The sequence below is a fragment of the Oryctolagus cuniculus genome, chromosome 16, assembly GCF_051225735.1.
Source record: "Oryctolagus cuniculus isolate XC-2025 breed Fujian yellow rabbit chromosome 16, ASM5122573v1, whole genome shotgun sequence".
Classification (NCBI taxonomy): domain Eukaryota; kingdom Metazoa; phylum Chordata; class Mammalia; order Lagomorpha; family Leporidae; genus Oryctolagus; species Oryctolagus cuniculus.
In genome coordinates, this window is record NC_142882.1 from 16,213,764 (window position 1) to 16,229,780 (window position 16,017).

Sequence of the window (16,017 nt, forward strand, 5' to 3'; positions counted from 1 at the left end):
TGGTTTTCAAGAGCATTTTATTTTGAAAAAGTAGATGTACATAAAAGTTGTAAAACTATACAGGGTTTATACAGTCAGTATTCATTTATATTTATTTGCATTTTATGTCTTCTGATTATCTAAATTCCTGGAGTTATATATCTCCACATTAAATCATCTTCCTGCAGCAGCCTGAAAAAATCTCTGTAGTGTTTCTTCTAGTGCAGTTACACTTTTCTGTGTTTCCAGCTTTTCAAAAAAGATAAAGACAGCTCTTCCATCCACTGGTTCACTCCACAAATGGCTGCAATGGCTGGAGCTGGGCCAATCCAAAGCCAGCAGCCAGGAGCTTCTTCTGGGTCTCCCACATGGGTGCAGGGGCCCAAGGACTTGGGTCATCTTCTATTGCTTTCCCAGGCCAAAGCAGACAGCTGGATCAGAGGCGGGGCAGCCAGGCCTGGGACTGGGACCCATTTTGTCTTCATTTTTGAGGAATATTTTCATCAGTTCTAAATTTTTAGGAAGTCACAGTGTCTCCTTGTCCTACGTTAACCCTTGAAAAGTCAAATATCAAAATCATCATCCAATGTCGTCTTACTTCCATAGGTCCTTTTGAAAGTCATCAATATTGTTGCTCCTTTAATAGAAATTGTCTTTTTTCTTTGGTTGCTTTGAGGACTTTCAGGTTGTCTTTGATTTTCTATGGTTTGTCCATATTTTCTCGATTTTCCTTAGTATTTTAATCATAGTCATTTCAAATTCATCATTACTTCTAACCACTATCCTTGTCTAACTCTAGCACCTGAATTTTCTCTGGGCCTATTTCTATTGATTTATATCTTTGTAATTGAGAACATCTTCTTGCCGCTTTGCCTGTCTAGTTTTTGTCTGTGCGCTGAATGTAGTAATAGTTACAGAGGGTCTTAACTATGTCATCTGCCACTAAATACTGAATTTTGTAATGACAGGCAGTTTAATACTAACAGATCACCCTCAGACTATGAAATTTAGGTTTTGTACCTTTTAGGGAAATACCCTTTCAGTTTTGCATTTACTCCTAAGATATAGTCCTTATTCTTAGTGTATGCTACTTACTCCCACAGTGGGACATTTCTAGGATTTTTATTATAATTGAGGTTCCCCTCTAGGTCATTCCACTTTGGATGAGTCCAAACTTCAACTCCCAGCATTTGTGACCTCTGAAAGTTCTGCACAACTCTTCAGCTTTCAATACTCCCTGCCAACTCTGCTAGCCTTCTTCCACAACTCCTTGCATGTCCTCCTTCATCTATGCAAGATTCCCATTTGATTGAGTTTCTTCAACTGATACTGTGATCTCTTCTCAGGTGAGGTAGAGTGTTTTCTTACTAACTCTTGGGAACACAATCTCTATAAAGGATTGAATCAAGATTGAATTGTGATAAACTAAAATAGAAGACAGTTGATCCTATGGGGAATTCTGGAAGTGGGGTGGCCCTTCAGGGAGGTTCCAAATTGAGACATGGAAACAGCCATAATCTGATGATCCTCCCCTCTCCAAATTAACCAGTCAGAGGAAGTGGAGTAGGGGCCACATTCTAAGATGAGGTACTTTCCTTTTGCCTAAAAGAATTCTCAGAGAGGATAGCAACATGAGCCATTAGGAAATAATACTTCCAACAGCTGAAGGAATATCTTAGTCTTGCAGGATCTAGAAAACAAACTGCTATATCCACTATGGTCCACAATTTATGCCATTCACATGCACTTGGCTTTTATTTTTTTTAAGATTAATGTTTTTATTTACTTGAAAGGCAGAGTTACAGAGACAGGGCAGATCTTCTGTCTACTGGGTCACTCTTCAAATGGCTGTAACAGCTGGGGCTGGGCCAGGCTGAAGCCAGGATCCGGGAGCTTTTCCTGGCTCTCCCACACAGGTACAGGGTCCCAAACACTTGGATCCTCCTCTGCTGTCTTCCCAGGTGCACTAGCAGAGAACTGGATTGGAAGTAGAGCAGCTGGGTCTCGAACTGGCACCTGCATGGTATATTGGCATCACAGATAGAGGCTTAACCTGCTATGGCACCACGCTGGCCCCATACTTGCTTCTTAAAGTGCCTGCACCCAGGGGCTGGTGTTGTGGCACAGCATCCCATACTTAGTCCTGGCTGCTCTGATTCTGACCCAGCTTCCTGCTAATGTACCTGGAAAGGCAGAAGCAGGTGGTCCAAGTGCTGGGATTCCTGCCACCCATGTGGGAAACCAGGATGGAGTTCCTTACTCCTGGCTTGACTGGCTCACACCTGGCTGAGTATTTGGGGTGTGAATCAGCAAATGAAAGAGCCATATCTCTACCCCCCCTGCCTTTCACATATAAATTTTATATATATAATACTTGATATAAATAATATATATCATTATATATATAACTTGATATTCTACATATGTATGTGTGTGTGCGTGTGTGTATACATAAAGTGCCTGCTTTAAGATGGTCTTGAGAAACTTACAAGGTCAATGGAACAAATTAGATAGCTCCCTCCACCCCTAACAAACCAGTCTCAAATCTGCAATTGATATCATCACTACTCTCCTCTACTGCCCCATTCTAGATTCCCTTCACCCTTGACTGACACCTCTGGGGGCCTAGGTGACTTGGTGGAAGGGCCAATACAAACCCTCATACCCAAGGGTCTGGACACATGTTTATCAAGCCCTTCTCAGGACACAGCTGCTGCATTTATTTATCATCAAAATTAGGGAAAGAGTATCAGGAATATCAAGATACACACTTAGGAAAGAATATCTGTCAAATGTTCTCCTCCTGCTCTCAGTGTATTAACAGTAGCCCCACATCATCTAGATAAAACTAATTTCATGCTAGTATGGTAACTCCTTCCCTCCTGTGTTGGTCTCTTAGCTACAATGACAGCTTAAAGTTCAACAGAACTCTTGATCTGTTGCCTGGTGAAAGTGTTCCCCCTCTGGATCCAGAGATTTTAGGTCAATCATTATACTTTCCCCCCTACAGTCTCATTTCTCATCTTACATGAGAAACACTGGTGGCAGCAAACATTTTAGGTGTCATGTGGAAACATGAACAAACAGTAAACCAGCTGATAGAATTCCTCAGCAGGGATATGGAACTTTCCACCCAGGTGATGATTCTTAAGAATAGATTCTAGGCCGGCGCCATGGCTCACTAGGCTAATCCTCCGCCTGCAGCGCCAGCACCCCGGGGATCTAGTCCCAGTCCAGGCGCCAGATTCTGTCCCGGTTGCTCCTCCTTCAGTCCAGCTCTCTGCTGTGGCCCTGGAGTGTAGTAGAGGATGGCCCAGGTACTTAGGCCATGCACCCGCAAGGGAGACCAGGAGGAAGCACGACTCCTGGCTCCTGGCTTTGGATTGGCGCAGCGCACCGGCCACAATGTAGTGGCCACTTGGGGGGTGAACCAACGGAAAAACGAAGACCTTTCTCTCTGTCTCCCTCTCATTATCTAACTCTGCCTGTCAAATAAATAAATAAATAAATAAAAGAAAAAAAGAATAGATTCTAAGACTTAAAAGAGGTAGCTACTACTGGCTATCTTCAACTTGCCTATCAAGAATCCACCTTCTCTACCCTGCTATACCTAGAAAGGTTATCTGACATGAACGATGTCACCAACCCTCCTTGCCCATGGCTTCTGGTTGAGTTTGGCCAATGGGGAAGCCCAGGATGATATCAGAAGAATGAAGGAGGCCAGCGCCGCGGCTCACTAGACTAATCTTCCACCTTGCGGCGCCGGCTCACTGGGTTCTAGTCCCAGTTGGGGCGCCAGATTCTTTCCCGGTTGCCCCTCTTCCATGCCAGCTCTCTGCTGTGGCCCAGGAGTGCAATGGAGGATGGCCCAGCTCCTTGGGCCCCGCACCCCATAGGAGACCAGGAGAAGCACCTGGCTCCTGCCATCGGATCAGCGCAGTGCACTGGCCACAGCGCGCCGGCCGCAGCAGCCATTGGAGGGTGAACCAACGGCAAAGGAAGACCTTTCTCTCTGTCTCTCTCACTGTCCACTCTGACTGTGAAGAAGAGGAAGAAGAAGAGGAGGAGGAGGAAGAGGAGGAAGAGGAGGAGGAAGAAGAAGGAGGAGGAAGAAGAGTGAGGTCTGGCCCTATTTCCTGCAGAACCTAGGGCTGGATGCTACATAACCTCCTAAGCTCCTGGAATGCAACCCTCTCATCTCCTGATTTCAGTAGTTGTTTCTTCTCCGAACTCCTTTAGAGTTAAGCACACTACCAGAGCCCTGGCCTTCCAATACTGTACCACATTTTGGGGGGCTTCCCTGCATCCTGTCTGCACTCCCTTTTTGAAAACTTTACATGAACTGTCCTAGTAAGAGGATATCAACAGTTTCTTCCTAGGACTCTGACAGATCTGCCAACTCACTGAAAATTAAGTCCTTGCAATGATCTATAAAACCCAACAAGATCAGGACCATATCTCTAGTATGTTCTACCCCTCCCTACCTGTTCTACTCTAGTTATAGTGGCTTTCTGCTTTGGGCCTTTGCTACATAAATTCACATGGTTCATTGTCCCATTCAGGTTTCTGCTCAAATGCTCTTAAACTGAGATTTTTCCTTCCTATTCTATATAAAATTATGAGTTTCCAATCACCCTTAATTCTATGTAAATGCTTTCATTTTCTACAGAATATGTATTTTTTTAATTTCTCCATAATCTGTCCCACCTTCATTAGGATGAAGTACTTCAATGATGGGTCTTTGCTTCACATATAGAATGTATTTACTAATAGGAACAAATGGGTGTGTCTGGTATCAAAACTAGGTATCAATTACTAGCCAATGAACTCAGGCAGGTAACTGAAGCACATCATACCTGTTTTATCATCCACAAGATGGGGATAATAAATGTACATATTATAATTATAAAAATAGTAATATAATTATACATAACAATTATAATGATAATGAGCACTCACTTATTAATAGTCATAAGGCATTCAGGAGAGTGCTTGTTACATGGGAAGTACTACATGAATGCTTAACTATCTATTATTAATGCATTATAATACTTTCACATGTAAAAATATGGTCCCTACACATAAAAAAACAAATCATATAATATCTAATCTGTATGCAGTTATAGCATATAAAATATGTAAATCAAAAATGACAGAATTACAGAAGGAACATTAATCCACAATCATAATGAAAGACTTTACAACACCTCTATTGATGAATAAAGAAAAAAATCTGATGCACATACTATATTTGAAAACACATGCTAGGCCGGCGCAGCGGCTCACTAGGCTAATCCTCCACCTTGTGGTGCCGGCACACGGGGTTCTAGTCCCAGTCGGGGCACCGGAATCTGTCCCGGTTGCCCCTCTTCCAGGCCAGCTCTCTGCTATGGCCAGGGAGTGCAGTGGAAGATGTCCTAAGTGCTTGGGCCATGCACCCCACGGGAGACCAGGATAAGCACCTGGCTCCTGCCATCGGATCAGCGTGGTGCGCCGGCTGCAGCGTGCCGGCCGTGGCGGCCATTGGAGGGTGAACCAACGGCAAAAGGAAGACCTTTCTCTCTCTCTCTCTCACTGTCCACTCTGCCTGTCAAAAAAATAAAAAAGAAAAAAAAAAGGAAACACATGCTAAGTCTAAATATTAGAGAATATGCATCATTTTCAGGGAAACATGAAACGGGTAAAACAAATAGGCTTACCAGACTCCATTTAGCTGGAAGTTACTAGAACATAACTTCAAAAACAAACAATGAATTACTTTGGCTTTAACTAGTTAAGTGTATTACTTTTAATTACATAAGGAATCTAACAAGCAATCTGGAACTGATACAGTCAATGAGAAGCCTCTGGGGAACTCAAATCATTGATTTTTTTTTTTTTTTCCTGCATCACGGTCAAAAATGGTTCTGCAGGTTTGAGACTGTGAGGCCACATTCAGATGAATGGAGAACAGAATAAGTGTGGTGTCCCCCCACTACTACCAATGACTCCAACCTGCTCCTCATGGCTACTAGAGTGGGACAAAGCCTCTGTTAGCTTTAGGAGAGCCTGGCAAATTGACTATTTTCAAAACTGCTCATGGACAACTAGAACAAAATGTTTTTCTTTGAATAAGTAAGCAGGGGAGGATGGAAATTGGGAAAGAAACTAACAGTATTTACCACACTAGAAGAGAAAGAGGAAAAAAGAATATTAAGTTCACAGACTTCGGTAAAACACCATTAGACAAAAGCACTCAAGAGCTATTCAAAAATATTTGGGGGCCGTATTAATATTTTTAAAGAGCAAATTATAATAAATTTTCCAAAATCATGGACTTTAACTTGAGGCTAACTTAAGGCTAACTGAGGAAACAGTTACAGACACAACTGTTTACAGTTATGTAAAACAAAGATTGAAAATTAATGAACTAATGGTCCAACCAATAGATAAGACATTCATGCTTTTCAATCCCACTATAAGTTATTTTACAGCCACTCAAGGAAGAGTTGAGGGTGAGGCATCCTAACTCTGATTGCCAAAATACCTCGGGTTTTCCATGAGCAGGAGTTCCCATACCCACAACAAAAAGAGGTCTCTCTTAAATTTTTCCAAAATTAATACATTCATGGGTTTTACATCCAGGGAGGATTTTCCTAATATTAGAGGCATCACTGAGAGATGGCTCTATTACTTTATTTTCACAAGTTTCTCTATGGTGTGTCTTTTCACAAGTGTCCTAACAAATATGAGGAAAGATTTTCAAATACTGATGGCACTCAATAGGGAACCTTGGCTAAATTCCATTACCCTGGGCCTAACCTAAAGATATGAATAAATGTGACAGATTTAAATCCACCCAACAGTCTGGGTCCATAGAGACTTGGTTTGGGTTCAAAAAATCTATTAAAGCTTGGTTTCCACCAGTAAGAACAAAGTTTAGCATTTGGGACCTAATATCTTTACCCAAAAAGTCTGCTTGCTAAAACATTATATTGCTCCAGCTCACTTGGCTAATCCTCCACCTGCAGGCACCGGCACCCCGCGTTCTAGTCCCGGTTGGGGCGCCGGTTCTGTCCCAGTTGCTCCTCTTCCAGTCCAGCTCTCTGCTATGGCCCGGGAAGGCAGTGGAGGATGGCCCAAGTGCTTGGGGCCTGCACCCGCAAGGGAGACCAGGAGGAAGCACCTATCTCCTTGCTTTGGATCGGCGCAGCGCACCAGCTGCAGCGTGCCGGCCATAGCGGCCATTTTGGTGGTGAACCATCAGATAGGAAGACCTGTCTCTCTGTCTAAATCTGTCAAAAAAAAATTTTTTTTTAATTATATCGAGACCTGTTTGATTCCACTATCATGTAGGAAAATGTTGACTATATCACACTCTGGGTTATGGACTAAAAGGGATTTTGGCTTCTCTATCTGTAGTTGGCAATTAACAGGATTTTTAATTAGGAATGTTCAATTAATGCAGTAGCTATCGTAGATCTGCTCTAACCCAGAGGTCTGCCCCCACCACACTGAATGATATCTTTGTGAGTCAACTGAAATGGCCTGGCTTATGCCAAGAGGAACCAGGGAAGCTTGGAGCTCCTTTGCTGAATGGGGTACAATTCTTTTCTCTACTGTAATATCCTCTGTGGGATATGTGTGTATGAACACATTTGTCTTAACCCTACTTCTTCAGAGTTTATCTCTAGGTCAGTCCTCCATCCCTGTGCCCATTATAACCAAGTTCTTCTGTCCCTTGCAGGTGCAGGTGCCAGCAAAGTTGGGAGGCTTTTTGGATGGTGTGGGCCACTTCTGTCATGGGAATTTAGAATTTTGCATGTCATTACTATCCACGATGAGGCTCTTTCTACATACCCAATCAATCCCTACTGGTATTCCCAAAACACTACTGTTAACTCTTACTCTGTCTGCACCAGTACTATTGTCAATACATTAAATGATTCTCAAAAACTCACCATGGTCAGCCATGCTGTTCAGACATGTGTATATACATTGTTTTCAAAATATACTTTTAAAAATAAATATGTGTATACTTGCATGTTAAAAAGATTTTTATAAATTTAGAGAACATCTGAGGCTTTTCCCTACTCACTTTAGTAAGACTACCTCACCTGATCTTTTGCTCAGTAACAAGACCATTTATGCTGAAGGGTTTTCCACATTTCTTATGAGTGTTCCCTTTTAGGATTTCCCATGTGTCTTAATTGATGAGTGTCCCTGAAGGCTTTTGCATTCTGATCATCTTCATCAGGATTTTCCCTTAGTGTGAACTGCCATATGACTACTCCAAAACATCACAGAAGCCTTTCCTACAGTTATTCCATTCCTGTGGTTTTCCCAGCACATACTGTTGGGCACATTACAGTGAGAGTTTGTGCTGAAAGCTCTAGCGTGTAGACTATGCTCCCAAGGTTCCTCTTCAGAGTGAATTAGCAGGACAGCCACTGAATACTTGTTTAGTCACTAAAGGATGCACAGGTGCCAAAAGCTTTTCTTCATTAACTTCATGACAAGTTCCCCAGATGGTTTTCAGTGATGTATCTCCTGGTACTCATACATTGTGCAGTCTTCTGTCTTAGGACTGGACAATGAACAATAAAATATGGAAGTGAAATCACGACCTTCTGAGGCTAAGACATGACAGACGATGTGGCTTCTGCACAGACCCTCTTTTGGATCACTCTGGGAGAAACTGCTGCCATGGTGTAGTCATTCAGCTCTATAGAGGTCTACAGGGTGAGGAACTGAGGGGTCCTCTGCAAACAACCAGAGCTGACTCGCCAGGCATGTGAAGGGTGAAGGGTGAAGGGTGAAGGGTGAAGGGTGAAGGGTGAAGGGTGAAGGGTGAAGGGTAAAGAAAGGAGCCATCTTGAAGTGGAGTCTTCATTGGTGAAGATTTGACGACTGCAACTCTGGCTGACATCTTGGGTACAAAGTCATCGAGATCCTGAGCCAGAACTGCAGTGCTAAGCTATTCCTGCATTCCTGATCTATGGATATTTTGACATAATGTCTGATGCCACAAATTTTTGGAGAGTAAGCTTTCCCATAGAATACCCACAGTAGTTTATATCCACCTATTATGTATTCTCTTGTGCACAGACAGGTAAGAGTTACTTGTGAAAGACTTCCCACAATGATTACATTCATAGGGTTTTTCTCCAGTGTGCGTTCTCAAGTGTTTCTTAACAGCTGAGAGATTATTAAAGGCTTTCCCACAGTCACTGCATTCATAAGGTTTCTCTCCTGTATGTATCCTCTTGTGCACAGTTAGAGAAAAGCTACTACTGAAGGATTTTCCACACTCATTACATTCATAGGGTTTTTCTCCTGTATGAGTTCTCACGTGCTGTGTCAGATAGGAGCTCTTCCTAAAGGCTTTCCCACAATCATGGCACTCATAAGGTTTCTCACCTGTGTGGATGCTGTTGTGTCCGGTAAGGGAGGATCTTGTGCTAAAAGCCTTTCCACATTGGTTACATTCATGGTGATTCTCCCCAGTATGAATTCTCTTGTGGCTTTTGAGGTTACAACTAGTGCGGAAGACGTGGAAACACTGGTTACATTCATAGGGCTTTTCTCCAGTATGAATTCTCACGTGCAGTCGAAGGGATGAAGGATCACTGAATGCTTTCCCACAGTGATTGCATTCATAGGGTTTCTCCCCATTATGGATTCGCCTGTGAATAGTAAGGTAAGACCTACTACTGAAGGACTTTCCACACTGAGTACAGTCATAGGGTTTTTCTCCAGTATGAATTCTCTTGTGCTGAGTAAGGTTAGATTTTGTGCTGAAGACTTTAAAACACTGATTACATTCATTGAGCTTTGCTCCACGATGACTTCTTTCCTGTTAAAGAGATGCATGGTAACTATAACTTCTTAATGTTTTTAACATGGAATGTTGTGACATGAGTTCTCTCTCCTGGGAATTCTGTTCATTATTATAACTGATGCTTTGGATATTTTCATATGACTGTTGCCCAGACTACAGAATACAGACGTTTGAGAATGTTTGAGAATACAGACATTAAAAATGACAGATGCTTTGCCCCAAGTCCTTACAACATTCCCAAGCCATTTTCTGATAAAGTTATGGCCAATTTGTCTCAAACAGGCAATATCTGAGTCACATTTAAGGAAATACTTACTTGTGGAACTTTCAGTGAAGAAACAAATTTTTAGCTAATTTACAATTACAAATTTGTAGCTAACAATGGCTTCACAGTACTTTTTCAGGGACACTACTTTCTTTGAATTTTCCTATTGTAGAAAACCAGAAATTGATTGTTAGATAGTCTTACCATTTTTACACCTTTAGACTGTTCTTTTTTGAATGCATGCTTCTTAGGAGTTAACCATTTGGTTTTCAGAACAGGCTCCAAATCTGGAAGAAATTGAAAAGAAATTCAGATTGAGAGAATAAACGGTGATGTGGACACACAAGTAGTGGCACGCTCTGAGGGATCGTGGTTTTTGAGGAGGTCTGTTATGAAAATGACTTGGTTATAGAAATTTTAGGTATTCACTTTAAGAAAAAGGATTCTAGGAAACAGATTGATTGGATTGACAAAAGAAGGGATTATCAGGAATGCACTCAAGAAAGAAGTGGATTTAATATTAAAAAGATAACAGTTGCATCTTTGTTTTGCCCTTGGGGCCAGAGTAAAGTATGAGAAAAAGAATAAAGAATTAAAGAGGAAACGAAGAAAACTACACAAGGAAGCTGATGACACGTTCTTCTCCACCTTTTTTCGAAGAAGAGGGCATTTTACAAAGTTCCCTGGTGGACAGTAATTAATGCAATCCTTCTAATCCTCAAGTCACTGGCCAGTTGTTCCTCATAAGGGTGCATATCTACTTAGTGCTCACCTGGACAAGTGTCTGGGAGAAGGCTTCTCTCCTCCGGTATCAACCTGTCTTCTTGCTCCAAATGGGTTATCAGTTTGGGTTTATCAACATGGCATCCTATTCATGAAGAAAATACACATGTTATAGGAGTAGTGGGTGGGGGATAAGCAAGTCCATGAATCTGAAGTCAACACTTATGACAATGTGTGACTTCAGGAACAGTAAAATAATTATGCTTAAATTCTAATGGAGATAATAACTCCCACAAGGAACAAAAATGCAAGCATCTTCAATTCAGCATTCAGGATAGCAGGGCAAAAATAGTCTTAGAGGCCGGCACCGCAGCTCACTTGGCTAATCCTCTGCCTGCAGCCCAGGCACACCGGGTTCTAGTCCTGGTTGGGGCACTGGATTCTGTCCTGGTTGCTCCTCTTCCAGTCCGGCTCTCTGCTGTGGCCCGGGAAGGCAGTGGAGGATGGCCCAAGTGCTTGGGCCCTGCACCCGCATGGGAGACCAGGAGGAAGCACCTGGCTCCTGGCTTTGGGTCGGCACAGTGCACTGGCCGTAGCGGCCATTGGGGGGTGAACCAATAGAAGGAAGACCTTTCTCTCTGTCTCTCTCTCTCTAACTCTGCCTGTCAAAAAATAACAAAAATAAAAAAATATAGTCCTAGAAGCCCATGTCTAAGTTCTACTACATGCTTCAAAAGACCCAAACCTTTTAACTTTGGAGACTATTAAGCAAGGGCAAGAAATAGATATTTAGTTCTTAAGGGTAGCTCCATGAGGGTGGGTCCCTGTCTGTCTCCACATGGGAGACTTGGATTGAGTTTCAGGCTACTGGCTTTGGCCTGGCCTAGCCCTGACTGTTGCAGGCTTTTGAGGAGTGAAGCAGCACACACACATGTGCTTTCAAATGGAATGAAAATAAATAAATTTTTTAAAAAAGTAACAATTACAATGTAATTATGAAGTTAAAACAACGATAGAATTGCAGGGGAAAATGATAAAACTGAAGAGAAAAAATGATAGAATTGAAAACAGCTTGAGGCTAAAATAATAGCTTGAGGCTTTCAATAATGAACAGAACAACACATCAGATGATGGATAAGGAGGAAAAGGACTTAAACAAAACTAAACTAACTAGCCCTCACAGTTATCTAAAGAACACTCCATCCAACACAAAAACACATACTTATCCCAAACACAGCTGGAATATTCTCTAGGAGAAACCGTGTGTCAGACCACAAAACAAGCCTCTCTAAATTTAAAAACAATGAAACCACACAAAGTATTCTCCTAACTACAGTAGAATGTGATTAAACATGAGTAACAAAAGGATGTGTATTATTAAGATGACAAAATCACTAGAAACAATCTACAGAGATAATGCAATTGCTATTATAAATTCTATCAGGTACTTTATTCCAGAAATGGATGAGCTGTTCTTAAAATTAATGGATTTGCAAGTGATCCCAAATAGCAAAACAGTCTTGAAAAAAATAACAAAGTAGAAGCACTGACACTTCCTGATAGTAAAACTTACTATGAGGCAACAGTAATAAAGACAATGCGGTACTGATATGAGGCTAGACCTACAGAACAATGGAATAGAACTGAGAGTTTAGAAATAAACTCCAGTGTCTATGGTCAAGTAGTATTTATAAAGGTGCCAAAACCATTTGATGGAGAAAGAGCAGCCTCTTCCACAAAGATGTTGGGACAAACAGATATGCACAGGCAAAGGAATGAAGATGACCCTTCCTCCAGACTCCATGCAAAATCAACTTTAAGTGGCTCAAACACCTAAATGGAAGAGTTAAAATTATAAAAATTCTTGGAAGAAAATATGACCTTGGCTTTGGCAATGTTTTCTTGAGTATGACACCAAAAGCACAAACAGAAAAGATAGATAAATAGGACGGCATCAAAATTAAAACTTTTGAGTATCAAAGAATAGTAACAAGAAAATGAAAACACTCAAAAGTGGAGAATTTACAAATTTATTTCAGACAAGAGTATAATATTCACAACGTATACCAAGGTTTTACAATCTAAAACTGAAAACCAATCAAAAAATGGGCAAAGAACTTGAATAGACATTTCTCCAAAGAAGAAAAGAGCCAATAAGTGCATGAAAAGATGGTTGATGTTATTAGTCACTAGGGAAATGTGATCAAAATGGCATGATATCACTTCATACACATCAGGATGACAATGATCAAGGACAAGTGCTGGAGAAGCAGAGGAGAACACGGGATCCCTCACGTACTGGTGAGAGCATAAAAAGGCAGTTGTTGTGGCAAAGTCTGACAGTTCCTCAAAAAGCGAAACACAGAATTTCATATGGCCTAGCATTCTACTCCTAGGTAAATCCCATGAGAACTGAGAGTAGGTGTTCAAAAACTTGTTCACAAATACTCATAGCAATACTAGTCATCATTGCCAAAAAGTAGAAACAATGAGATGTTTTTCCACTGATGGATGGATAAACAAAACCTGGTATGTCCAGTGTAAGAAGGAATGAAGCAGTGGCACATGCTTCCAAAGAGTTAAACCTTGGAAACATTATTCTACAGGAAAAAAGTCAGACAAGCAAGGACACATATTTATAATTCCCTTACAGGAAATGTTCTGAAGAGGCAAATCTGGAAAGACACAAAGCAGACTGGTAATTACTGGTGGCTGGTGGTGGGGCATGAAATGGGTACTTGGTGCTTAAAGGGGACAAGGTTTCTTTCAGGGGCTGTCTTAGTCTGGTTTCTGTCACTTTGGTGAGGACTTTCCAAGGAAAAGAAGCTTGTTCCTGCGGTTGGGAACTCCCAACAGCACATCAGTACCTGCAGGGGCCCCTGGCTGTGTCCCATTTGGTGGGGAAGCGCATGGTGGCCTCCCTTTCTAACAATCTGCTCTCTTGAGAATTAATCCAGTTACACAAGACATAAGCCACTGCCATGAGATGGGCGCCAACCCCTTCTAAAGGTGGTGTCCAACAATTTCACCATCTCCCACTGGCCCCACCCCTTAAACGTTCCCACATCAAAGCTGCTGCATTGAGGATCAAGCTCCTGGTACATAAACCTCTGGGAGACAAAACGTACCCAAGGCATGGCAGGGGTGACAAAACCGTGCTGAAACAACAGTGTTGCCCTCAAAGCTACTCCACGGTACACTTTAGGTGTTTAAAATGATGACCTTCCTATTCTGTGAATTCTACCTCAATGAAAAAAAAAAGAAAAGGAAAGGAAAAGGAAAAGGAAAGGGAAAGGGAAAGGAAAGGGAAGGGAAAGGGAAAGGGAAAGGAAAGGGAAGGGAAGGGAAGGGAAGGGAAAGGGAAAGGGAAGGGAAGGGAAGGGAAGGGAAAGGGAAAGGGAAAGGGAAAGGGAAGGGAAGGGAAGGGAAGGGAAGGGAAAGGGAAAGGGAAGGGAAGGGAAGGGAAGGGAAGGGAAGGGAAGGGAAGGGAAGGGAAGGGAAAGGGAAGGGAAGGGAAAGGGAAGGGAAGGGAAGGGAAGGGAAGGGAAGGGAAGGGAAAGGGAAGGGAAGGGAAAGGGAAGGGAAGGGAAGGGAAGGGAAGGGAAGGGAAAGGGAAAGGGAAAGGGAAAGGGAAGGGAAGGGAAGGGAAGGGAAGGGAAGGGAAGGGAAGGGAAGGGAAGGGAAGGGAAGGGAAGGGAAGGGAAGGGAAGGGAAGGGAAGGGAAGGGAAGGGAAGGGAAGGGAAGGGAAGGGAAGGGAAGGGAAGGGAAGGGAAGGGAAGGGAAGGGAAGGGAAGGGAAGGGAAGGGAAGGGAAGGGAAGGGAAGGGAAGGGAAGGGAAGGGAAGGGAAGGGAAGGGAAGGGAAGGGAAGGGAAGGTAAAGGGAAGGGAAGGGAAGGGAAGGGAAAGGGAAAGGGAAAGGGAAAGGGAAGGGAAGGGAAGGGAAAGGGAAAGGGAAGGGAAGGGAAGGGAAGGGAAAGGGAAAGGGAAAGGGGAAGGGAAGGGAAAGGGAAGGGAAGGGAAGGGAAGGGAAGGGAAAGGGAAAGGGAAAGGGAAAGGGAAGGGAAGGGAAGGGAAGGGAAGGGAAGGGAAGGGAAGGGAAGGGAAGGGAAGGGAAAGGGAAGGGAAGGGAAAGGGAAGGGAAGGGAAGGGAAGGGAAGGGAAGGGAAAGGGAAAGGGAAGGGAAGGGAAAGGGAAGGGAAGGGAAGGGAAGGGAAGGGAAGGGAAGGGAAAGGGAAAGGGAAAGGGAAGGGAAGGGAAGGGAAGGGAAGGGAAGGGAAGGGAAGGGAAGGGAAGGGAAGGGAAAGGGAAGGGAAAGGGAAGGGAAGGGAAGGGAAAGGGAAAGGGAAAGGGAAGGGAAGGGAAGGGAAAGGGAAAGGGAAAGGGAAAGGGAAAGGGAAAGGGAAGGGAAGGGAAGGGAAAGGGAAAGGGAAGGGAAGGGAAGGGAAGGGAAGGGAAGGGAAGGGAAGGGAAGGGAAGGGAAGGGAAGGGAAGGGAAGGGAAGGGAAGGGAAGGGAAGGGAAGGGAAGGGAAGGGAAGGGAAGGGAAGGGAAAGGGAAGGGAAGGGAAAGGGAAAGGGAAGGGAAGGGAAGGGAAGGGAAGGGAAGGGAAAGGGAAGGGAAGGGAAGGGAAGGGAAAGGGAAGGAAGGGAAAGGGAAAGGGAAAGGGAAGGGAAGGGAAGGGAAGGGAAGGGGAAGGGAAAGGGAAGGGAAAGGGAAAGGGAAAGGGAAAGGGAAAGGGAAAGGGAAGGGAAGGGAAGGGAAGGGAAGGGAAGGAAAGGGAAGGGAAGGGAAGGGAAGGGAAGGGAAGGGAAGGGAAGGGAAGGGAAAGGGAAGGGAAGGGAAAGGGAAGGGAACGGGAAGGGAAGGAAAAGGGAAGGGAAGGGAAAGGGAAGGGAAGGGAAAGGGAAGGGAAGGGAAGGGAAGGGAAGGGAAGGGAAGGGAAGGGAAGGGAAGGGAAGGGAAAGGGAAGGGAAGGGAAAGGGAAGGGAACGGGAAGGGAAGGAAAAGGGAAGGGAAGGGAAAGGGAAGGGAAGGGAAGGGAAGGGAAGGGAAGGGAAGGGAAGGGAAGGGAAGGGAAGGGAAAGGGAAGGGAAGGGAAAGGGAAGGGAAGGGAAGGGAAAGGGAAGGGAAGGGAAAGGGAAGGGAAGGGAAAGGGAAGGGAAAGGGAAAGAAGGGAAAGAAAAGAAAAGAAAAGAAAAGAAAAGAAAAGAAAAGAAAAGAAAAGAAAAGA

The 16,017-nt window shown here is 43.5% G+C and overlaps 1 protein-coding gene across 2 annotated transcripts in view; it reads right to left on the bottom strand.

Annotated features, from left to right (window-relative positions):
* ZNF558 (zinc finger protein 558) overlaps nucleotides 1-16,017 on the bottom strand; it is a 24,596-nt gene continuing 8,579 nt past the window's right edge. The window contains exons 8-10 of one of the 2 annotated variants that reach the window (XM_089316343.1): nucleotides 10,837-10,932; nucleotides 10,269-10,351; nucleotides 1-1,995 (exon numbers count right to left, since the gene is read on the bottom strand). In XM_089316343.1, the coding sequence (XP_089172469.1) occupies nucleotides 1,813-1,995; nucleotides 10,269-10,351; nucleotides 10,837-10,932 (362 nt within the window). In that variant the 3' untranslated portion in view covers nucleotides 1-1,812. Of the gene's footprint in view, nucleotides 9,815-10,268; nucleotides 10,352-10,836; nucleotides 10,933-16,017 lie in introns of both variants that reach the window. The other variant, XM_051838280.3, reaches the window with a different exon arrangement.